The sequence below is a fragment of the Myotis daubentonii genome, chromosome 1 (genome assembly GCF_963259705.1).
Source record: "Myotis daubentonii chromosome 1, mMyoDau2.1, whole genome shotgun sequence".
NCBI classification, from domain to species: Eukaryota; Metazoa; Chordata; class Mammalia; order Chiroptera; family Vespertilionidae; genus Myotis; species Myotis daubentonii.
In genome coordinates this window covers 34,992,255-35,018,401 of record NC_081840.1, presented here as the reverse complement: position 1 = coordinate 35,018,401, position 26,147 = coordinate 34,992,255, and the positions used below count along the sequence as shown (strand labels likewise).

At 36.7% G+C, this 26,147-nt stretch overlaps 1 protein-coding gene across 1 annotated transcript; it reads left to right on the top strand.

Annotated features, from left to right (window-relative positions):
• The first annotated feature begins 1,031 nt into the window (after positions 1-1,031).
• On the top strand, positions 1,032-22,524 carry PSMA3 (proteasome 20S subunit alpha 3). Its single transcript, XM_059695023.1, has 11 exons — positions 1,032-1,190; positions 4,181-4,263; positions 7,808-7,931; positions 9,932-10,033; positions 10,116-10,189; positions 12,760-12,832; positions 13,885-13,950; positions 18,140-18,186; positions 20,559-20,626; positions 21,927-21,991; positions 22,386-22,524. Exons 1-11 carry the CDS (start codon positions 1,170-1,172, stop codon positions 22,428-22,430), a joined length of 768 nt encoding a protein of 255 aa, XP_059551006.1. The 5' UTR covers positions 1,032-1,169; the 3' UTR covers positions 22,431-22,524.
• Positions 22,525-26,147: the final 3,623 nt, after the last annotated feature.

Below are 26,147 nucleotides of genomic sequence, written 5' to 3'. Positions count from 1 at the left end.
CCAAAATCTAAAAAGTCTGTGTATTAGACAATAGTATTGTTAATTTTCTGATTTCCATAATTGTATTGTGACTATGTAAAATACTATTGTTTGGGGAAAATACACACTGAGGCATTTAATAGTTTAAAAAGTGCTAATGGTCCTGCTTTAATAATAAGACTCAAATCTAAACCACTACAAGATCTGGTTCCATGTCCACCTCTGATCTTACTTCCTGCCGGCTCCCCCATTTAATCACTGACAGGCCAGGCTGCCCTGATCGTTCCTGTAAAATGCCAAGCTCATATTCCTATAACAATCCCACGTTTCCGTTTAAATATCACCCATTCCGAAAGTCTTGCTGTAAGTACCTCCATGGTCTCTTCTACCTTCTTACCATAAGGTCCAACTATTTCGCCTATTTATTCTTTATTGCCTATTTCCTTACATTGTATGCAAATTCCATGAGGGTTGAGGTTAGGTCTACTCCACCTTTTTATCACCCGTGTTCAGGAGAGTACTTGGAATACATTAGATCTCCACAAACATCTTTAATCAGTTTTATCCTTAATTCCACTAAATAGTTCTTTTCACAAAAAGGGTGCTAAAGCTTCTGTAAAATGCCTGAGCTCAAAGGTGAGATACCTTTGGAGTGCAACTTCCACTGTCGTGAGGATAGGCGGGTTGATGGGGATGCCCTCAAAACAATGGGTCAGAACCGGGACGCAGAGTGTGGAGGGAGAATCTCCTCCATCCCTTTCCTTGGTCTTGGTAAGAACATCTCTGCTTTGCTCTAAGAAAGAATAAAGTATCGAGCTAGAGGGATAGTATAAAAGGTAAATAGTTCCTAGGAAGTGGAATAGAGCAGCTTCTCAAACAACCCGACGACTCAACATCACGCACGACAGAAACTGAAGAGGAAGAACCCCTACCTGGCCCTGGCCCTGGCCCTGGCCCTACCCCACCTTCCTCGTTTCTGCTTCTGCGCACCGCCCTTCCTTGGTTGTCCCCTCCTTTTCCTTTCCCACAATCCTCTTTTCTCGGAGCTAAACACCGAGGAACGAACCACAGAGAAGGCTATTGGTTGAGAGATCAGCCAATGAGAGAGCCTGTTACTAGTGTGCGTGCTGCGGTGTAGCGGGAGCGCTTTCGGCCCTGAGACCCTACACGTTCCGCTGGTGTTTAGCAGGATGAGCTCGATCGGCACCGGGGTGAGTTCGTTATCTCTCGGTGTGATAGTCTAGTCGGAGGATTCGCGTTGAAGGGAGCTCGGGCAGGCCGCTTCGGGTGCGCCAGCTCGGGGTGCACTGGGGACTGCTCTCGGCCAAGAGGGCCGCTTCCAGTGGTCCCTCCGACACCCGTAGTTCTAGGCCGGGGCCTGCGGTGACGGGGACCTGAGGCTCTGCAGCTCAGGTGTGGCGGGCCTGGCGGCGCCGCGGTGAGATGGAGCCGCTGGGGATTGCTGAGTCACGTTCTTGATCCTCTCCGGGAAACCGAAAGTGGAAACTCGTGGGGCCTGAGACACAGTGGGAAGGGCTGGGCGTCAGCCGCTCCTGGGAGCCTCCGAGCCCAGGCGGCTGAGGGTCCGAGGTCTGAGACGCGCTTTCCGCGGGCGGCTCGGTGCAGTGGCCCGGGTGCTGCTGACTCACGGGGCCTTCTCCATCTTCCCCCGTGGGGAGTGATCGCTCCGTGTGCTTCTTTGGAAACTCTACCCGGACAGAACTAATAAGAAAAATGGCCTCAAAAGTGAAATCTGAAGAATCCTTTATTTCTTCCTGTGTCCCAGCTTTTCCTGTACAGAGTACCTAGCAAACTACTGCAGACATTGAAATTATTAGCTAGGGACCTAGCCGCTTCTGACTTTGCATAGACAAGACTGTTGAGGATTTTGGAGTTGGACTTGTTCGGCTAATTTCCTTTGTTAAACGTACTGCATATATGCAATCTTTTGCTTACCCCTTTTATGTATTTCTCCATATAGAAACTAATAGTTTTGTTTAGAAATATAGATTGGTTGTTTGCATGAAGGCGTTGAATAATGGGTTTCTGAGAGTTCACAGGATTTGGATACTCAGCATTAAGCCCAAGTACTGGGTTTCCGAGTTTGATAATAGGCAGCTTATGTTTGGAATGGTTTATTCCATTTGGTTATGTGATGCTAGTTTGTCATGTTTTTTTGTTTGATTGTTTTTAGGAATAGTAGTTGCTTAGTAATGTAGCAAATTGACATTGCAACTGCATTAATATTACTTTCGATTGATAGTGTTTCATTCTCTAAACCCTGTAAAAACACTTGATAATATAACCTTTCGCTGTTACAGTGGTAGAGTTAAGAATCTTCAGGAAGCACCTCTGTGGAGGCCTATCTCCTGTTACCACTTCTAGTAAGACCTGTCTGCTTGACATTTCTCTCCACCTGATGGCTTAACAGGCATTTCAAAGTGCATGTCCAAAGTAGAGCTCTGGGTTTTCTTGCCCTTTTGCATCTCTTACAATCTTGAGTCTTCAGTGAACAGTCCAGTTCTAGTTGCTCAAGTGAAAAAAGAAAAAAAAGTGTGATTCACCTGTAATTTCTTTTTTGCTTCCTATTTGCATCCCCTACGATCTGCAGCTCAGTGAATGGTCCAGCTCTAGTTGCTCAAATGAAAAAAATCTGACTCACCTTTAATTTCTTTTTTACTTTACTCCTAGAGCCAGTGCATTAGCAGGGTTTTGTTGTGGGGGGAGGGAGGAGGTTCTCTACCCTCAAAAGATACCGCTTTTCATCTTTTTTTCTCTAGTCGAAGTACCACCTTTGGAATACCTGATCTCTGCTTCCACTCTTGTTCCCACTGCAATTCATTCTTCAGATGAATGATTTTTTAAAAAAAATTAGGTTATATCAGCCCCCCCCCCCCCTTTTACATTCCAATGACTTCCTATTGCATTTAGAGTAAAACATAAACTTCTTACTCCAGCCTGGAAGGCAGCATAGTTTATCCCCACATATCTCTGATAGTTTTCTCTCTGCCACTTACAGTGCTCAAGACGCAGTGGCCTTGTTTCTTTTCCTGGGTTGTGCTAGGCTTATTTCCACCTGCAGGTCTTTAGGCCAAAAGCCAGGATGGCTCCTCCATATCCTGAATGGCTAGTTCAGGGGTGGGCAAACTTTTTGACTCGAGGGCCACAATGGGTTCTTAAACTGGACCGGAGGGCCGGAACAAAAGCATGGATGGAGTGTTTGTGTAAACTGATATAAATTCAAAGTAAACATCATTACATAAAAGGGTACGGTCTTTTTTTTTTAGTTTTATTCATTTCAAACGGGCTGGATTTAGCCCGCAGGCCGTAGTTTGCACACGACTGGCTACTGTGGGACTCAGTCTAAATAACTAAATAGAACTAACTGCCCAGCAAGACCTTTCCTGACCAGGTAGTCTGTAATAGTTGCTCCTATCATTTCAATCTGTTTTATTTTCATTATAGTCCTTTTTAAAAAAAACATGTTTGTATTGATTTTAGAGAGAGGAAGGGAGAGAAAAAAAACATTGACGAGAGAGAGAGAGAGAGAGAGAGAGAGAGAGAGAGAGAGAGAGAGAGAGAGAAAGATTGAGAAAGATCTGTTGTCTCCCGTATTCACCTGGGCATGTGCCCTGACCAGGAATGGAACCGGAGACCTTTTGGTGCGTGGGGCAACGTTCAAACAACTGAGCCACACTGGCCAGGGCTCATTATAGTCCTTTTTCTGGGTTACTGCTGTATCTCCAACATCAGATTTGTGCCCGGTCTGATTTGAAATGAAGGCGTTAAAGAATGAGTATTCTCTTAATATTCCCTTATAATGACTAACATGTTTATTACATGTTTTAATGCTAAATGATTTGTCTAAGGCTCCTTAGTTTGTTTAGTGCCACAGTTACGAATTAGAATGTTCTGACTTCAGTGTTATTTCTGCCATACCATAGTAATTACAAAATTGAGTTTTGTGTTTTATTGGAAAAAGGTTGCTTTTATCTGGGCCTTCTATCTATTACTTCCCAGTAGCAGAAATCTAAAGCGTATAACTTTTGCCTTAGCTTCTGTTGCTGCTCTGACATGCTAAAGTCTTTGTTGAGAGTTAACACACATTTCTGATGTATAAGCCATTTTAGAAAAAAAGTTGTAAGGTTATTATTGCCAAAAATACATAACTATAGGCTTATTGTTGCCTTTTTCCTCCCAGTATGACCTGTCAGCCTCTACATTCTCTCCTGACGGAAGGGTTTTTCAAGTTGAATATGCTATGAAGGCTGTGGAAAACAGTAGGTAAGAAACATTGCTTTACTTGAAATTAGCATATTATTAAATTTTTTCTTTTCTATATTTTTGGTACTTAGCCTTTGTTATGTTACTTTGGTACAAAACATGTGTCCTAAAATAATCTCAATTTATTAGTCATTTTCAGGTCTTTTTTTAGGCCAGATCATTTCATGAGTCTCAGTCCTGTATTTCGATTTGGACATTTTACCATGTCTCAAATGTAGTGTATAAAACCAAATTCATCATCATCTTTGCTAGCCCATTTCTTTTTTCTTTTAGATATATTTTATTGATTTTTTTACAGAGAGGAAGGGAGAAGGATAGAGAGTTAGAAACATCGATGCGAAACATCTGATCAGCTGCCTCCTGCACACCCCCTACTGGGGATGTGCCCGCAACCCAGGTACATGCCCTTGACCATTATTGAACCTGGGACCCTTCAGTCTGCAGGCTGACGCTCTATCCACTGAGCCAAACCAGTTAGGGCTGGCCCATTTCTTTTTAAAATTCATGGTTTATCTCTTTGTTTTCTTTGGCCATTAGGTTTTAACTTGTATTTCTTTTTTTTTTTAAATGTCCTATGCCATTAGTCCTGTGTTCCTCTCTGCAGGGATTTAAAAAATTCTGCTTCTGCCACACTCCAAAAGGTGTAGGATCACTAGGATGCTTTTCCTGTTGGACTCACTTCCTTTACTTTCTCTCTTATTGTTTAGAATAAGGCACTAAAATGATCCTGTGGCAAATTTTATGAGTCTTTTATTGAAGAACTTGCATCAGTTATAGTTACATGTTAATTGTATTTTTAAATCTGAAGAAGCTTTGGGATGAATTAAAGGACTTTTAAAAATGAATTTGTATTATAGCATTTCACTCAGATCTCAAAGAAATTTTTTAGGCCTACTAAACAAATGGTGTTGGTGTTTAAGCTCAGTTATTTAAAATAATAATGAGCCCTAGGCAGTTTGGCTCAGTGGATAGAGTGTCAGCCTGCAGACTGAAGGTACCGGGTTCAATTCCTGTCAAGGGCACATGCCCGGGTTGTGGGCTTAATCCCCAGTGTGGGGCGTGCAAGAGGCAGCCAATCAATGATTTTCTCTCATCATTGATGTTTCTACCTCTCTCTCCCTCTCCCTTCCTCTCTGAAATCAATACAAAAATATATAAAAAAATAAAATAATAATGAAAGCTTTTGGAGTAGAGGTGGAGTAGGGAAATATTTGTAGAGTTTTAGAAAAATCCATATGCAAATAGTGAGTTATTCAAATTTGTACTAGTATCTTTAATACTGGTATATGATTATGGAGACTGTTATTTGTCTTTGCATGTGCTAGCGCTCAGTAGTTATTCCTGAGTGCTAGAAAGAAAGTATGTGGATTTCTATGGTTTATGAAATATTAAAAATTTTTTGAGCAAAAATACATTTTGAGTCCTATTATAGGATTTGAAACAAAGTTAATTTATTTTGTGTTTAAATGTTGTATTAGATACATTGGTATATTTATAGACTTTTGGTATCTGATACTGCAATAGAACTAAAGCTGTTAAGAATTTAGGCTAAAATGTACTTGCTATTGTATACAAAGCTTGATAGAGTTCAGAAGAGAGTCAAATTCAAGAAAAAGTTGACACATTTTCTTCCTGTTGATAAAGGGAGATTGGCTTTTAGACCAGGGAGCTGGAGAAAGACTTGAGAAAGTTACTATTTTTCCCCCTCCTCTGCATTCTTGTACTTTTCATTAGTGTAAAAAATGGTAAGAGAAGTATCAACTAAGAAAAACTGGAAATACATTTTGAAACCATCTGTAACCCAGAAAATTGAGGCTAGGCTATGGGGATCTGTGTATTTAATAACTGGCTTTCTATTAAGTATTTCTAAGTATGATTTAAAACGGTTACATTTAAATAAAATTGGAATTTTTAAAAATAGAAACACTATAAATGATGTTTTTATCTGGATAAAGAAAAAATATGGAAAGTTATTCTTTTAAAGGGATCTATAATACCTGAATTTTCCGCCCTGGCTGGAAGATAGCTCAGTTGGTTAGAGCATCCTCCCCCATATGCCAAGGTTGGGTGTTTGATCCATGGTCAGGGCACATACAGGAAGCAAGCAATTAATGCATAAATAAGTGGAACAACAAACTGATGTTTCTCTCTCACTTCCCCTTTTCCTCTGCCCCCCCCCCCTTCTCTCTCTCAAAATCATTAAATTAAAAAAATACTTTTTAAGAAACAAGATGTGAATTTTCCTCCTAGCTGCTACTTAATAGTGATAGCAGGTAGGGTTACTCTATGCAGTCTTATAATGTTAGGTGTAGACATCTACCCTAACTACTCACATAACTGACAATATGAATGGTTCTCAACCTGTGGGTTGCTAGTGCAGTGGTTCTCAACCCCTTTGGCAGTTGAACGACCTTTTCACAAGGGTCGCCTAAGACCATCCTGCATATCAGATATTTATATTACGATTCATAACAGTAGCAACATTACAGTTATGAAGTAGCAACGAAAATAATTTTATGGTTGGGTCACAACATGAGGAACTGTATTTAAAGGGCCAGAAGGTTCAGAACCACTGCTCTAGTGTCTAGGACAGGGGTGGGCAAACTTTTTGACTCGAGGGCCACAATGGGTTCTTAAACTGGACCGGAGGGCCGGAACAAAAGCATGGATGGAGTGTTTGTGTGAACTAATATAAATTCAAAGTAAACATGATTACATAAAAGGATACGGTCTTTTTTTTTTTTAGTTTTATTCATTTCAAACAGGCCGGATCCGGCCCTTGGGCCGTAGTTTGCCCACGGCTGGTCTAGGAGATCCATCTGCCACCAGAACTATGATTCCGCTTCTGGTCCTGGGGCTGCCACCAAAACTATTCCCAGAATTCCTGGTGTTCCCTGTGATCTTGTCTTTGCCCCATGGCCTCCCACCACTCTGCCAAGTCCTCCAAGCCCCCAGCTCTTCCTCTCCGCTCTCCGCCTAGCGCCTGTGTATGCAATTTAACCTCCCATCTTTGTTAGGTTAATTTGCATACTCACTCCTGATTGGCTGGTTGGTGTGGTGGAGGGATGGTCAATTTACATGTTTTTCTTTATTATATAGGATTATAAGCAGTACATGGTTAGTGCAGAAAAAGCAAATAAGCAAAAAAAAAAAAAAAAAAAAGAATTATAATCTATCCACCCAAATTAGTCACTGTTAACTTTTTAGCTTTTGTATAGCTTGTCTCTTCAATGCATATAATGTACCACTTTTAATAGGCATGAATTTAGTCAACATTTGTTATAATATGGCTATCATATGCCAGACACTGTGCCATTTTGTACATAATTTGTTGGCATCTTTTTTCACTTAAGTTTTAATAACCTTTTTGTCACATGATGTTCATTTATATGGCTATAATTTACACTTAAGGTAGTTTACCCTTTCTAGTTTTCAAGTGTATTTGTTTTAAAGTATTTGACATGCTTTAAAAAACTAAATGTTACCTTTTTTGTGTGTTTATGAAGTTCATTAAAAATTTTTGATTTTCTTGTGCTTGTTTCAGTACAGCTATTGGAATCAGATGTAAAGATGGTGTTGTCTTTGGGGTGGAAAAATTAGTCCTTTCTAAACTTTATGAAGAAGGGTCCAACAAACGACTTTTTAATGTTGATCGGCATGTTGGAATGGTAAGGTCACATTTTAAAATGTTTCCTTTTGGCCGAAACCGGTTTGGCTCAGTGGATAGAGCGTCGGCCTGCGGACTGAAAGGTCCCAGGTTCGATTCCGGTCAAGGGCATGTACCTGGGTTGTGGGCACATCCCCAGTGGGGGATGTGCAGGAGGCGGCTGGTTGATGTTTCTCTCTCATCGATGTTTCTGACTCTCTATCTCTCTCCCTTCCTCTCTGTAAAAAAAATCAATAAAATATATATTTTAAAAAAAAATAAAAAAATAAAATGTTTCCTTTTGCCTTGTCCAGTTTCTTGTAAAGTAACTGATTGGAATATATTGAGATGTGTTAAAAGAACCCATTTATTACTTTAGCATTGAGGTTGAAACAGATTAGAGAGCAGCCACAGAAGTAATCACAGATAGTTACTGGTTTGTGAACAGCTCTCATAACTTGATTGGAAATAGATACGAAAAACCAAGTTGCCTTAAGAAAAGGAGGAGGGGAGAGGGGTGAGAAATGTGTGTAGAAAAGAGAAGTTGGGCTCTGGCCTGTTTTGGTCAGTGGTTAGAGAGTTGGCCTTTTGTGATGGAAAAATTGTTATCCAGAATTTTCAAATTTTTCCATTTGTTATTTAAAGCCAGGAAACTGATGGCATTTCTTATAGCCAGAAATTGGCAAAACATTACACATTGAATAGGATTAGGAACAATGAAGGATTAATGTTTTGTTTCCACAATTGTCTTCAAGTGATTTGCGAATTTTAAGACTTTACAATAAGCTTTCTCCAAAGCAATGGATGACTTAAATAATGAAATTTACTTGCTGGGTAACCTTTGGAAAGACACTCTAAAAACACTAGTTTCCTCATTTGTTAAACTATGGTGATAATAATACCTACCTTATACATTTGTTGGCAAGGTTAAAAATAGTTATATAAAATGTTAATTAGCATGTAATGAGTGCTCAATATGTGTTAAGAATTTTCATCATTATTACTATTAGTAAGTAGCAGTAGATAAAAGGCTATTAAAAATTACAAATTCTGAAAATTTTCTAAATAAGCAGTTTCCAGACTTTTTTGGTTCCTAGTACCTATGTTCCAGTAATTTTTTTTTTATGTCTTCTCTGGGGCAAAAATATACCCAATGGTTCTATTTATTATGTATTTAGGTCCAAACAACTTAAGTGTTTATGTCGTAAAACCAAAGTAGCTATTAAAAAAATGACACATAGAATGAAAGGAATATGTATATTTTAATTTTTAAACAATTACAATTAATGTGAACTGTATAACTTCTAACGTTTGGAATCAGATTACTTGCTGCCCTCTTCATTTCCTGTTCCACATTGATTTTTGCAAAGTACTTATTTTTTATTAGAGCAACCCAGCTTCTCAGTGATTTGATGTATTGAAAGTGTAGAATGACTTGATGTTGAAACTGAACTGCTTTGACAAATGTTTCCCCCAAACTTAATGTCCCACAACTCTTGAGAGTTCATTGTAGTGCTTAGGCTATCTCAGTACTTGGTTTGGTAACTGCAGTTGTAAACCACTAATCTTGGAAGATATGTAGCTTGTCAAGTTTTGGTTTGGCATAGCAATTTATTAATCAGTAGGCTGAAAAAGGAGATTTGAGGTTGTGCTGTTTAGACCAAAACTTTTAATAGCTTTTTGAACATACAGCTGCTTTAAATAAAGGAAAGATCAGTCCTTACCAAGACCAAAAGTTTTATTATTTTTGTTGTTTTAATCTTTATAATGAAGTGGTGGATTGATTATAATCATTCTGAATGTGATCACTGGACAAAGCAATAAAGTCACACGTGGTAAATTTTCTAAATTGTAATCCCATATCAAGCATCAAAAGGCCAGAATGTCTTGAAGACCTTTTAAGCCAAAAAAACTTAGTTTTAGTGGTGATGCTCATTAAATATTTTAAAAACCTATAATAATTATGTACTTTCCCTGATTTATGATAGTTATATCTATTCAATTGGTACTTACTTCTTTCAGGCAGTAGCAGGCTTGTTGGCAGATGCTCGTTCTTTAGCAGACATTGCAAGAGAAGAAGCTTCCAACTTTAGATCTAACTTTGGCTATAACATTCCACTAAAAGTAAGTCGATAACATGTTGGGGAGGCTTTTGAACAGTAATTGAGGTTCATTGATAAGCTCTTGTTTTCCTCCCTTCCCCCAGCATCTTGCAGACAGAGTGGCCATGTATGTACACGCATATACACTCTACAGTGCTGTTAGACCTTTTGGCTGCAGGTATGAAATTTTCTGATTTATTTACTCAGATCTGTACTATAGGTATCTGTTTTTCCCAGTACTTTAGCCTTTTATACCTTAAAAATATGAACTAATACTAAGAGGTATTAGGGCAGTGATTGAATACAATGTACATAAAAATAGAAACTTTGAATAGTGAAAAACACTATTCAGAGTTGAACTGATGATGAAACATAGAACTCATAGTAATAATTTTAATTTGACTATAACAAATTCTCTGGAGGAAGGTGATTTGGTCTAAAGGTATAAACTTCCAGTTACAAGATAAATAAGCACTAAAGATGTAATGTACAGCCTTATGTCTATAGTTAACACTGCTGTATGATATTTAGAAAAGTTGAGAGTAAATCCTAAGAGGTATCATCACAAGGAGAAAATTTTTTTCTTTACTGTACTTAATGTGAGATGATGGGTGTTAACTAATAAACCTATTGTGGTAATCATTTCACAGTTTTTGTAAATCAAATCATCATGCTGTACATCTAAAACTTTGATACAGAGGTGTATGTTAATTATTTTTCAATAAAACAAAAAAGCATTCTCTGATGTTAGATCCTGACATTCCCAGGAAACTGCAAACTGATATTCTGTGTTGCCATTATTAGGTAGCCAGCTTTACTGACACCTTGGTTTTCTCATTAATTTCCATCTGTATACTTGGGAGTTTTTTAGCAGTCAGTAATGAATGCATACAAAAATACATTTTAAGTTCTTATTAGTCTCAGTTTCTTATTGTGTTTTTTTAAAAAAATATATTTTATTGATTTTTTGCAGAGAGGAGGGGAGAGAGAGAGAGAGTTAGAAACATCGATGAGAGAGAAACATCGATCAGCTGCCTCCTGCACATCTCCTACTGGGGATGTGCCCGCAACCCAGGTACATGCCCTTGACTGGAATCAAACCCTGGACCTTTCAGTCCGCAGGCCGAAGCTCTATCCACTGAGCCAAACCGGTTTCGGCCAGTTTCTTATTGTTAAGGTGGAATGCTGGTATTTTATTTTGGGGCAAGCTAGGATGTAGTTTCATCAAGATCTCTAGAGTATATATTCAAATGTGGCTTAGATGTAAATATTCAAATACAGCTTCTCGGAGATCTGTCATGGCTCTAGATTTCCCTCAAAAAGATGTTTATAACTTTAAAAAAAATCTTTATTGTTGAAAGTTTTACATATGTCTCCCTATTTCCCCCATTGACCCTTTTTAGTTCCCCCTAGTTTATAACTTAAAAAAATAAACATGTCAGCCCTAGCCAGTTAGGCTCAGTGGATAGAGCGTCGGCCTGCGGACTGAAGGGTCCCAGGTTCTATTCCGGCCAAGGGCACATGCCCAGGTTGTGAGCTCGATCCCCAGTAGGGGGTGTGCAGGAGGCAGCCAATCAATGATTCTCTCTCAATCATTGATGTTTCTCTCTCCCTCCCTCCCTCTTCCTTCCTCTCTGAAATCAATAAAAATATATTTAATAAATAAATAAAGTCTGCCAAGCCAGTGTGGGGGGGTGGGGGGAAGAAAGATAAGTGTGTTATCATGGATATAATTTTAGAGGTGATATGATAAATGTATGCATAGTGGGACACCAGTTAGGGAATGGTCTCTGGAATGTTGGCAAGGAAAGGAGGATGTGAGATGGGGCATTGATAAGAGTATTTCAAGCAAAGGGACTAGTATGAAACTACATGGGCATTTCAGATAATGTGGAGGTAGTCAAGTATCCTCATTGTGTAGACTGTGTTTATATGATATTGAAGATGTAGGAAGGGGTCAGATCATATAGAAGTTTGCTCCATACTTAAAAAACCTTGAGGGGCTTTAAAATAATGACAGTCAGTTATATACTCTGCAAGATAAATCTCATGGCCATGTGGAAAATGGAAGGGAATGATGCTAGTAGTGGGAATTGGACTGGTGGCTTTTAAGGTATTCTGTACATTAAATGATATATAAGACGAGGCTGGTTTCTTTTCTACTTCTTACGGGAAAGGAAAGAAATTACAATTTCAGAAAATCAGTAATTCACATGATCGGTTTCATAGCCCAATTTTAATTTGTTGAGCATATAAAAATGCACTGAGCTTCTTTGGCTTATTGCAGAAAAATAATTGGAGAAATATGGGGGCTAGCCCCCCCAAAATGAAGGAACAAGAGCTTGAGGTAGATTCAGTGTAATCACATCAGGAATTTTGTCACCATGGGTTTTTTCATATTTATGTTTTTACCTATTGGGTCCTCTTATTAGTATTCCACCTATCATTACTCTTTTGTCTCTACTGTTGTCTTCCCAGGAAAATTTCATCAGAAAGTTTAATACTAATCAAACAAAGCCCATGAATTTTGAACAGTTTCAAAAGTATACTAGTTTTCATTAAAACTACCTTATCAAAGTGTGTATATATATATATATATATATATATATATATATATATATATATATATACATACTTACGTATATAAGTAGTTTATCTTAGAAAGTACAATTTCATTTTTATCGCTTTGTTTTTAAAATACTTTTCTGGTATTAAGAACTATGGTTTAAATAATTTCTTTTTATGAAGTTTCATGTTAGGGTCTTACAGTGTGAATGATGGTGCACAACTCTACATGATTGACCCGTCGGGTGTTTCATACGTGAGTAATTTTGAATCATATGGAATTCTATTTTTAGTTTAATAGTATGTTATCAGCACTGAAATAATATATTTAGTTTACATAAAGTTTCTTTAAAATTCATTCAAGGAATGTAACATTTTGTTTAGCATTAATAACAATAACCTATGGATATGAGGCAGAGGAAAGATTTGTAGTTTTCAGTATGCTGCTTATAAAAACTGCAATGCGAACATAAAATTTTGAATATGTGGTATTTTCTTTATTACTATAAAAAGTAGCAGTGTCTTAAGACTGCATATATTTTCACTTTTAAAAAAAGGACTTTAAATGGGATTTCTTTGACCTTTCACCATCTTCTGAGATTTTTTTTAACTTAAAAAAAATGATTTTATATTTTGTCATTACATGCAGGTATAAATGGACATTCTTTAATTTAACAAATACAGTTTATAATAGAAATAATAAAGAATTATGGTTTAGACTGCAGTGGTTCTCAACCTTCTGGCCCTTTAAATACAGTTCCTCATGTTGTGACCCAACCATAAAATTATTTTCGTTGCTACTTCATAACTGTAATGTTGCTACTGTTATGAATCGTAATATAAATATCTGATATGCAGGATGGTCTTAGGCGACCCCTGTGAAAGGGTCGTTCAACTGACAAAGGGGTCGCGACCCACAGGTTGAGAACCGCTGGTTTAGAGTATAGAACTCATAGGAAATTCAGAAATTTCATTGTTAAAATGCTAAAAAAATTTTCATTCCCACTCTCAAAAATGTCTCTAGTTCATGAAATATACATAATGAAATTTGTTTTTCTTTGGCTATATCTGTATTAAAAATAACCCATATTCAAACTTCTAGAATTAAGTTTGGTGTTTTAAATATTTTGAGCTCCTTGGTATTCATTAGCATGTGTTTGACTGTATTTCTGCAGACTTACTTTTGAAAGTCATTTAACATTCTTTCATTAACCTTTAAATATAAACAGTAGTCATCAATGATTTATAATAGTATATTAATTGAATATATACATATATATTTTTTTGGTGTGTGTTCTTTTTAAATAGGGTTATTGGGGCTGTGCTATTGGCAAGGCCAAGCAAGCTGCAAAGACAGAAATAGAAAAGCTTCAGGTAGGTAATACATAATGCTTGAATTTTTGCTATATCATTATTCTCATGTAATGAAGTTTTATCACCACAAACTAAACCTTTTCTACCAAGTACTAGTATATAGCATATGGTTTGCTGTTTGGAGCAGAACTTACTGAAGCTGCTAAGTAGCTGAATAGGAAAGCTGGTAACATTTTACTTGTGGAATTGTGTCATGGATCCCTTTATGATTTTGATATCTGCTTATTGTAAACCCTTAATCCAGAAAAATACAAAGTATCATGTAATTTCACAAAATGCTTCAAGGCCATTTATGGGAACCCTATGAGCCTTCTTAGGTTGAGAACTTTGGTTTTTATTCTATCATTTCTTCTGGAGCACTTTTGTCTGTGCATGTCTTACATTAAGAGTGTGACTGCTCCAGTGCTTCTCTTTCCTTTGTTCTTACCTACATTAAGGCATGAAACTCTGTCCTGTCCCAACTACCCACTCGCTCTACCCCCAAGAAGCAGAAATCCATCTTCAGTGTAAAAAAGTTTTCTTAAAAGTTTGTTGGTTTTCCTTTTAGCCAGTTTGAGCAACTTAATATTGAAACAAGTTAATATTACCAATTCTTTATTGCTAATCAGAAAGGTCCCGAAAAGGCAGGCATATGACTTAAGAGTATTTTGGTAAATTACAGTAAGAAAAAATTTCATATATATTTAATATTAATGCAGAACTTTGCTTAACTCATTCAGTGCATTCAAGGCCAGCCTCTAGAACATCTTTTTGGTGCTTGAAATTTAATGCCACTTTCTAGACATACAAAACCTAATTCATGTTTGATGTTTTTTGTTTGTTTTGTTGTTGTTAATCCTCACCCAAGGATATTTTCCATTGATTTTTGGGGAGAGTGAGAGAGAGAGGGAAAGACAGAGAGAAACATTGTTGTGAGAGAAAAAACTTTGATTGGTTGCCTCCTGCACGAGCCCTAGCCAGGGAGGAGCCTGCAACCAAGGTATGTGCCCTTGACCGGAATCAAATCCGGTATCCTTTGGTCCTTAGGCTGATGCTCTATCCACTGAGCAAAACTGGCTAGGGTCATGTTTGGTGTTTTTTTTTTTTAAATATATTTTATTGACTTTTTACAGAGAGGAAGGGAGAGAGAGAGAGAGTTAGAAACATCGATGAGAGAGAAACATCGATCAGCTGCCTCCTGCACGTCCCCTACTGGGGATGTGCCCGCAACCCAGGTACATGCCCTTGACCGGAATCGAACCTGGGACCTTTCAGTCCGCAAGCCGACGCTCTATCCACTGAGCCAAACCGGTTTCGGCCATGTTTGGTGTTTTAATAAAATTGGCAAAAGGACCTTAGGCATGCACAATCCTGGGCTAAATACACTGGCTAGAACAGGGGTGGGCAAACTTTTTGACTCGAGGGCCACGGTGGGTTCTTAAACTGGACCGGAGGGCCGGAACAAAAGCATGGATGGAGTGTTTGTGTGAACTAATATAAATTCAAAGTATACATCATTACATAAAAGGGTACGCTCTTTTTTTTTTTAGTTTTATTCATTTCAAACGGGCCGGATTCAGCCCGCGGGCCGTAGTTTGCCCACGGCTGGGCTAGAATCATGGAATTATGTTGGTTATGAATAGTTTCTAGACCTTATGACTCTTAGACCAGTGTTCTTTTCCATCACACACTTTTGATGTAGCACTAAGATCCTATCTTCTACTCATTTCCCTTTTGCTTTCATCTTTCCTTATTATTGTGTAGAAATTTGAAGAGAGTATTTAGAATAGTCAAGTATCTTTTTTTCTTTCTGAGGTTAAATCCTAGCAAGGAATGGGAATACCAACAAATCCTAGCAAAGAATTGAGAAAGATCACTTCACTTCAGGAACATGTATACCTAAATGACAAAAAGATGCTCTAAATCAGGTCATCGAACTATGGTTTCTACTTTTCAAAGTTTTATGGGAACACAGCCACATTCAGTCTATGGCTACTTTCACACTACAACAGTAGAGTTTGATAGTTGGAATAGAGACCAAAGTCCATAAAGTCTAAAATATTTACTGTTGAGTCCTTCACAGAAGTTTGTCAACCACCACTCTACATCATTGCTTTGCCTTTTTCTTGTTGTTGTTCACCAAAATTATTATTTTATAAGAACTGCACGAATATATGTAAAAATATGTCATTTTAAATGTGGCTTTTGCCCTAGCCAGTTTGGCTCAGTGGATAGGGCATTGGCCTGCAGACTGAAGGATCCCAGGCTCCATCCCAGTGGGTGGCGTACAGGAGACAGCCAATCAGTATTCTCTCTCATCATTGATGTTTCTATCTATCTCTTCCTCTTCCTTTTAAAAAATAAAAAAAATGTGGCTTTTCACATGTGTTCAAGTTTGCCTTTGTATGATAATTTAGTAAATACAGAATTTAACCCATAAGGAAAAAGTATAAAGATCCTTTCTTTTACTTCACCCCTAACTTTATATAAAAATTAAAACATCAGAAAAGATGCGTACTATAAATATCTGCATCTACTTCAACCCTAACTTTATATAAAAATTAAAGCATCAGAAAAGATGAGTACTATAAATATCTGCATCTAGATTGCAGTTAATATTTCCAACAGTCTATCCATTTGTATGCTATTTTTCTAAACGTTTTGAAACAAAAATTGCCAACATTATGACATTGCATCCCTCACTGCTTTAGCATTCATCTCTTTAGAATACCATTATCACCCTTATCTAATATTCAGTCCATAATCGAGTTGCCTCGTTAATCTCAACAATGTCATTTGTAACTGTTTTTCAAACCATAATTTAGGTTCACACACTGAATTTGTTTCCTTATCTCTTATAATTTAAATCCTCCCCTCCCCCCAATACTAATTTTTTGAAGAGCCCATGCCAGTTCTTTTATAGTTGTACTAGAGGCCTGATGCATGAAATTCATGCAAGGGGCTTGGCCCTCTCAGCTGAGGCTTTATCCAGAAGGTCGTTCAGCTGTCTGGTCTAATTAGCATATTAAGCTTTTATTATAGACTAGTAGCCCTCCAGTAGCTCTCCACCTGGTGACCGCCTTCCTGTGGCTCCCCCATCCCCCCCTCTCCTTATAGCTTGCTGCCCTGCCCCCTCCTGTAGCTCTCCACTGCCTGCTTGTAGCCCGCTGCCCCACCCTCCTGCTGATCCGTGATCTGGTCGTTATGCTTTATGGGGTAACAACCATTTGCATATTACATCTTTGTTATATAGGATTATGATTTTTGTTCCTGCTTTCTCAGATGGCTGTGCAGGCACAGAGCATGTTTAAAGTCTAAATAAATACCAAAAGTATAATACTGATGAACCTAGTTTAGAGATAAAGTAATTGAATTACTTCAAGTCTGCACTGCTTTATGAACACCCTTTCTTTTATGATTTCCATCATCCCCAACATATCCAGAATACGAATACCAGTTTGCGCAAACGTGTTTTTGATCTTATCTTGTGCATTCCATTTATCTTCAAAACCAAACCTAATCTAGCTATGTTCTAGGAACCCACTCAACTCTTGGTTTTTCAAAGTTTTCCCCAACATTTTGCATTTTTGTCATGTAAGGGACAATTTTTCTTAATCATTTCTGTGGATCTTGTGTAGTCTTTTAAACATTAGGGTCTGCCTGTGAATAATAGACTCATAAAGGGATGTGGATTTTTAAAAAAATAACCACTCTTATTTTTTATATTTTTTTAAAATATATTTTTATTGATTTCAGAGAGGAAGGGAGAGATAGAAACATCAGTGATGACAGAATCATTGATCAGCTGCTGTCTGTACTCTGCTACTGGGGATTGAGCCCATAACCCGGGCATGTGCCCTTGACTGGAATCGAATCTGGGACCCTTCAGTCCACAGGCTGACGCTCTGGCCACTGAGCCAAACCAGTTAAGGCAAAGGGGTGTGGATTTTTATAAATTTTAATACTTATCACAAAATTAGTGGTCCCCAGATTAGGGTCATTAAGAATATCAGTTTTGGCATAATAATTTAAAAACATTAAACTGAATCAAGAAATTTAGGCTCTGATCCTTTGGGATATTATTTTCCTTGGTTTTATATCTGAGAATATATCACAAGAGTATGGGTTGTGAAAAGAATCTTAAAATAGTTACACAAGTGTAAAGTGTTCTTTTAACTCATAACTGAATATATATTTTATTTTTTTGTAGATGAAAGAAATGACTTGTCGTGATGTTGTTAAAGAAGTTGCAAAAATGTAAGTTGAAATTTCCTTACCATTAACAAAAATATTTCACTTTATTACAACCATTAGTTCAAAAAGGCTGTTTTGTGGTGAATTTAATATTTGAAGGAGAATTAAGGAAGACAATATCCATATTTTAAGTAACAATGGAATGGAGAAAAAAATAGCTTTTGACAAAATAAACTCCTGGAGTTCAGGTGACAGAATTCAAGGGTAGGAGGATATAGTGGACCTCTGGGGATTTTATTTCATAGTTCCCAACTTCCCAAATGTCAAAATCTCCAATAGTAGTAATTTTAATTCACAAACTTTTTCAGTTTACAGCTAATTATTTCTATAGGTAATCCATGAAGTTGGTTCATTTAAATAACCTGTTTCTTTGGGCAAGATAATGTCAGGTATAAAAGTTCTTTTAAGAAGATGAGGAGAGCAATATTTCAGATATTTAAAAACAATTGAAAGCTTGAAGGTACAGAGTAGGTTGCTAAGTAATAGTTAATAGTAAGCAATCACAAAGCCAGTAAACCTGAGTGGCAGTACTTCATAATTCATAATTCTTCTAGATCAGGGTGTGGAACCTCTGGTCCTCGGAACATATGAGAACTGCAAAATCATTTGGTCTGACCCTGCCAAGGCAACTGCAGGCTGGACTCAAAATTCAAATCTAGCTTTTTTCATAGCAACATAAATTTGTATTAAATGAATTATATTAAGTGAATGATGGTATAAATGTCCAAATGGCCCTTGGCAGAAAAAAGGTTCCCCATCCCTGTTGTAAATCAAGGAATGCAAGCATTTGAATATTTCAAAAAGCCCAATAAAATGTTAGTTTGAAGTCAACTTTCCATATTTTAAAGTCATAAACAATACTCCAGAGAATTCACAGCATCTCTATTCCACATGAACATGTTCTAGTCAGTCAAGTTTTTGTATAAATGTCTTAGGTTTTACATTTAATAATATATGCAAGGGAAAAAGTCCTAGAGAGCTCTTTTATTATTTTTTGTTGTTGTTAATCCTCACCGTAAGAAATTTTTCCATTGATTTTTAGAGAGTGGAGGGGAGAGGGAGAGACAGAAACATCGATGTGAGACAGAAACATGAATTGGTTGCCTCCTACTCACCCTGACCAGGGCCAGGGAACCTGACACCAAGGTACTTGACCAGAATTGAACCCAGGACCCTTCAGTCTGCAGGCCGACACTATATCCACTGAGCCAAACCAGCTAGGGCTAGAGAGCCCTTTATTAATAAGTGTACTAAATAGTACCCTTAATCTCGCTTAAACTGAGTTTTTGTAAATAAAATTTAAAATGGCTAAAGTATTTAAATGTGCTACTTATCCATCATTCACTCTTCATTCGCCCCCCTCCTTTTTTACAATACCCTTCCCTTTCCACTTGTGAAGCAGAACCCACTTTAAAAAAATTCTCATTATAATTACATTATAACAATTTTAAAAAAAATGTATGTTTTTATTGATTTCAGAGGGAAAGAGAGAGGAAAACATGAATGATGAGAATCATCGATTGGCTGCCTCCTGCATGCCCCACACTCAGGATCGAACCATGACTTCCTGCTGGTTCACAGGTTGACACTCAACCACTGAGCCATGCCAGCTGGACTGCATTATAAGTTTAACATGATAAACTCAATTTGCTCCATTGAGAAATGCTTCTGGAAATCAGCCCTTTTATGTTTAGGTGTAACAGCAGACACTAATTAGTTCCATGCAGAAAAGCCATCCCTTTTGCAGCACTACATACCTTTTATTAGTTGCAGAAAAATTAAGATGACTCCTTATAGCAAGGGATTAGTAAAGTGTGTAAGGTTGTAGAAAGTATAAAATAGGAAAGCTTTGTGCTGATGCTTAATTTTTTGATATTTTTACTTTAATGTTATGTGACAGTGCCTCCTTGTTTGCTGAAATTTGGCATGTATTGTAGTTTGAAGGCCAGGAGGGGAAAATGGACAAGGGTTTACAATGATTCCAGCCAAGAAGTTGCAGAGAGAAGAGACCATTAATAACTGCAAACTAGAAATTAATTTATTTTAAAAATAATCAGTTAATGGAAAAAACAAATTATCTTGAAAAGACACAGGTAATGAGGTTTTTCCCATTTGTATTCCTTATGAGCTATCTTTTTTAGTTATGTCTCTAAAACACTGTATTAAGATAAACATGGATTTTGAAGGTAGATTGAATCATTTGTAGTATTTATCAACCTTGTGTAATTAATTTTCCAGTGTTCATAAATAGAAATTATGTATAATGTGTATATGTATAATTTTATACTTATATAAAGTGTTCTACTTTGTGCTGACCGTACATTAACTACAGTGTTTGTAGATCACCAAATAATTGTTATAATTTCCTATTTTAGAATTTACATAGTACATGATGAAGTTAAGGATAAAGCTTTTGAACTGGAGCTCAGCTGGGTTGGTGAAAGTAAGTTACATTTATGCATTCTCTCAAGTTGTCTGTATCAAACCTAATTTACCACTGGGTGACTTGTTACCACTAATTTACTAACTAATTTACTAACTTACCACTGGGTAATTTGTTAATGACATATGTATACAAATGACAAATGAATTGACGAATTATTACAATATGGATACAGTCATATAACCCCTCCACAGGTAGCTCAGTTGGTTAGAACATTGCCCTGATACACCAAGGTTGTTGTGGGTTCAATCCCTTGTCAGGGAACATACAAGAAGCAACCAACGAATACATAAGCCAGTGAAACAAAAATCGATGTTTCTCGCTCTAAAATAAAAATTGTAAAATTTAAAAAGTATTAAAAAACTAGACTAGCCCCCAGATCACCCCTTAGGCCTTCTTGAAATCAGTCTTCTACCTTCTCCCCAAAAGTACCCACTATCCTAAATTCTAACACCATAGTTTTGTCTGTTGAAGTTTTTATATAAATGGAATGATACAATATATATTCTTTTACCCCTGATTTCTTCAGCATTATATTTGTGTAAGTCATTTGGGTTGCTGTGTATTTTAAATAGTATTTGTTCATTTGCCTTGCTGTATAGTGTTCTGTTCAAATATACCACAATTTATTCAACTTCTGTTGCTGGACAGTTCAGCATCCTTTCCAGTATTGTTTTGTTTCTGTACTATAATGAATATTGCAGCTGTGAACATGTACAATTGTTTTGGTACACCTGCACAGCATTTCTGTAGGAAATATGATACATAAGAGTGAAACTACTGGGTCATGAAATATACATATGTTCTGTTGCAATAGGTATTACCAAAATGCACTCAGAACAAGGAAAGCCTGAACAACTTTACAAAGTAGTCTTTTTGAAGGGAGAGTTCTGCTTAATAATTGACTAAAGTTGTGAATTATTTAGTTTAACTTTTGAAACATCCATTTCATGTTTTTAAAAAATATTACCGAGAAAGCAAGTTTTTCTTTGTAGCTTAATGTAACCATGAAGCTTCAAGGCCAGTTTAAAAAAATTAATCATGCTGTCCATGAATGAATACTCAAGATTTACCATAGTATAATTCATTCTTTCCATAAAAGCTAAATTTGGGCAGATTTAATCTCACGTGGAAAAAACACACAAAAATGAATTCAAAGCATCTGGTTTTATTAAAAGTACAACTTTACAACATTTTCCTTAAAGGGACCATACCTGTGGATTGGGTAGATTGCATAGTATTGCAAATCACAATATAGTCCTCATTTTTAATTCATTTAAATATATGGCTTAATTTCTAGTAACTAAAGGAAGACATGAAATTGTTCCAAAAGATATAAGGGAAGAGGCAGAGAAATATGCGAAGGTAAGTCACTACATGAAAACTCCATGGAAATACGCATAGAATTATGATTTAGATTAAGTAACAAAAGTTGAGGTGAACTAAGGACAGAAATGTTCTACGTTATCCTCAATGGGGTTAAAGTTACCCTGGTTGGTTCTCAGCCCCTGCCCCCCATTTTATTCTTTGTGAAAATGGGAGTGGTTTTCAGGACATTAAATACTTTCATATTGTGTGTATTCTATCAAAAATTAGTTGATTGTTAGACAAAGGTATATAATTATCTTTTTTTAATAAGTTGGGTGCCTTATTCTAAACCAGTATTCATTTTTCAATTAAGTATTTTTAATAAGTGGCTAATTAGATTCAAATTGTTGTAATATTAGAAATTTATTTTAAACACTTTTTCTTTTAACAGGAATCTTTGAAGGAAGAAGATGAATCAGATGATGATAATATGTAACATTTCAGCATTTATCTTAAATTTCTAATACAGTCCCAATGTAACTATTTAGGCTCCTTGAATTATTAAATACCACTGACCATTTTTCATTAAATTTTTGTCTTGTAATTATTGAAGTTTGGTTTAATATCTGCTTGACAAAATTGGTGGGGTTAATTGAGCACATATTTATTTAGTTGTAAATATGTTCAACTTCTGTTGCTAGACAGTTCAGCGTCCTTTCCAGTTTTGTTTCTGTACTATAATGAATATTGCAGCTGTGAACATGTACAGTTGTTTTGGCACACCTACTCTTATGTATCATATTTCCTACAGAAATGCTGTGCAGAACTACTGGGTCATGAAATATACATATGTTCTGTTGCAATAGGTATTATCAAAATGCATTCAGAACAAGGAAAGCCTAAACAACTTTAACTAAGTAGTCTTTTTGAAGGGAAAGTTCTGCTTAATAATTGGCTAAAGTTGTGAATTATTTATTTTACAACTAAATAATTATAGGTTTATGCCTATTTAAAAATTTCTTAGTTAAAATACTGCAAATAAAGGCATTGGAATCAGATTTTAAAAATATCTGCCATTGCTTCTAGGCCTTTTGGTTAAGATCAAGTATAAAAAGTACCTATCAAGGTAGTAGGCAATTAATTGATGCCATTGCCCAGTTTTGTATTTAGTGAAATGGCTGCTGGTCATCAGCCACTTTTAACCTCTAGGTATATACACACAAGAAAGATGTTTCCGGAGAGTCAAGAATGTATTGGAGTGGATTTAAGTACCCATGTAAGAAATTTCTCAATCTGTAAAGTTAATATAAAAATACTCTTATTTTATGCCAAAAAATAAATGAGAATATTTGTGGAAGTGCTCTGTAAGCAGAATCGTTACTGAGGAATAGTCAGAATCGTGACCTGTAAGAACAATTGTCATAACCTGAACAGTAGCATTGACAGCAGGAAGAAACAATGTGAACTCACTCAGGGCAAGTATCCGGGTGTACACACCTTTTATTGGGCTCATGCCAGTATCACTCCATTCAACTGTCATGCTTTCATAGGTAGGAATCTAGTCACCGAGTTTAGCAGCAGGGTACTGCTGGACTTTGAACATCTGTGTAGTTCAAATAGCAAATCATTATACTTGAATAGCTAACTACTATACAAACAAGCCAAAACCAATGTCACTGCCATGGCTTCTTTATATAAAATTGTTAATTTTACAACTCATACATTTAATTCAGAATGACACCACTGTTAGCCTTGGCAAAACATCTAAATAATATTAAATTGGATCTAGTGAGAGAGACAATAAGCTGACTATCCCCAAGCCAATCTATAGCCATTCTTTATTTTTCCAAACTTCCAAAGTATAGAATATGGATCTCCTATTACTGTACTTGTGAGTACATGTGTTCTTATTCATATCAGTATAGCTAAAAACCCCTTTTTTTAAAGGAGTAATTCTAAAGAAACCTAAATTTGAGCAGCTAAGACACCTGAAAAATAGTATATATGCCATAACAACAAACAAATCTAAAAATACTTAAGCAGGTACACCCAGCTCTTCAGCTATTTATGGAAGGAAAACAACTGAGTTTCATACATGTATTTATACAGGTTCAATAACCTAGGTTCAATTGTAGGGTCACTATGTAAATGCACCGTTGAGATGGATTAGCCTCTGAGGAAAGAAAGTCTTGTATATTTTACTTTGTACAAGACTACAAATTTATTTTCAGAAAAGACTGAGTACCTTGATTACTGTAAACCTTGATGCTGGTACCTGAAAAAAGAAAAATGAAAAATGTTTTAAAGAATCAAGTTTTGGTTTAGAGATTACAAATAATAAAATGTAATTAAACTATAAAAGCACTTATCTGGTAATCTGTTTGCTTTTGTTTTATCATTCATAAAGGGACCTGAAAAATAAATGGGAGCAATCACATTGTAGGTCATCAATACACTTTTTTTTTTAATATATATTTTTATTGATTTCAGAGACAAAGGAAGAGGGGGAGAGAGAGAAAAACATCAATGATGAGAATCATTGATTGGCTGCCTCCTGCACGCCCCACACTGGGGATTGAGCCCGAAACCTGGGCATGTGTGCCCTTGACTGGAATCGAACCTGGGACCCTTCAGTCCAGAGGCCAACACTCTATCCACTGAGCCAAACCAGCCAGGGCCATCAATACACTTGATTAAAACAAAATACTCTTTAAAATTAGGACTTGAAGAACTAAGATGACAAATTAACATGTCCTTTCTCATTTTGTAAAAATATCTACTTACCTATATTCGTTCACCATGCATAGGCTATTTTTTTAATTGCTTAAAGTATTACAAGGGGTATTACATATGTATCCATTTTATCCCCCCGCCCTAGACAGTCCCCTAGCCTCCCCTATCACCCAGTGTCTTATGTCCATTGGTTATGCTTATATGCATGCATACAAGTCCTTTAGTTGATCTCTTACCCCCCTACCTCCTGCCCCCCAACCCTCCCCGGCCTTCCCGCTGCAGTTTGACAATCTGTTTGAGGCAGCTCTGCCTCTGTATCTATTATTGTTCAAAAGTTTATAATGGTCTCTATTGTCCATGAATGAGTGAGATCATGTGGTATTTTTCCTTTATTGACTGGCTTATTTCACTTAGCATAATGCTCTCCAGTTCCATCCATGACGTTGCAAATGGTAAGAGTTCCTTCCTTTTTAGAGCAGCATAGTATTCCATCGTGTAGATGTACCACAGCATAGGCTATTTCTTAAGTGGTCTTTCCTAAGGAATCAGATCACCAGCCAAAGAAAGCCTTCTGAAATGATTTCCCCCTCTCAAAGCTCTTTACACGTTTCCCACTAAATAGTTGTCAAATTAACTACAAAAAAAAAAAAAAAAGGAACTCGAAAACATGAAGTACTCAATCCTAACCAAGTAAAAGCTTTTGTTCTACCACTGCCATGTTTATGTATCTATTATGGTGTTCACTATCCCTCCCATAGATGGGAGTTGTTCAAGAAATCATGTTTTTCATCTTAACTGGTGAGCACACAGTAGGCATTCAAATGCTAATGGTACACATTTTTTAAAATTTGAAATAATTCATACTGGTGAACAGCGTAAGCTCTACCAATTCTGGGTATATATCGAAAGGAACTCAAAACTGATTCGAAAGGACATATGCACTCCCATGTTCACTGCAGCATTATTTAGAAGAGCCAAGACTGGGAGCAACACCAATGCCCATCAATAGATGAGTAGATAAAAAAAAGCTGTGGTACATATATACAATGAAATATTTCTCTCTCATCATTGATGTTTCTATCTCTCCCTCTCTGAAATCAATTAACAATAAACTTTTAAAAAATGTGCCCTAACAAACCTGTGCATAGCGTGACAGTCAACCAACTAAGCCACACTGGCCAGGGCGGAATAAATTCTTTTATAAAAGCATGATAATGGGATTTTTCTCGTTAAAAGAAGTTAGGGCTTCCTTTCTGCCACCACTGTAACCACAACAATTTCATAATAAAAGTAACATCATAATTAAAGCCAGATTAGTGTAAGTTTCAAATTGGCTTTGTCATTAAATAATTGTCACCTTGGGCAAGTTACTTCTTTCCTCATCTATAAAATGAGGATTACATACCATTAAAATGGCATAAACTGGAACACTTAGGTATAAGTTTAAATTTGTGCAATGTATGTTGAAAATTATAAAATG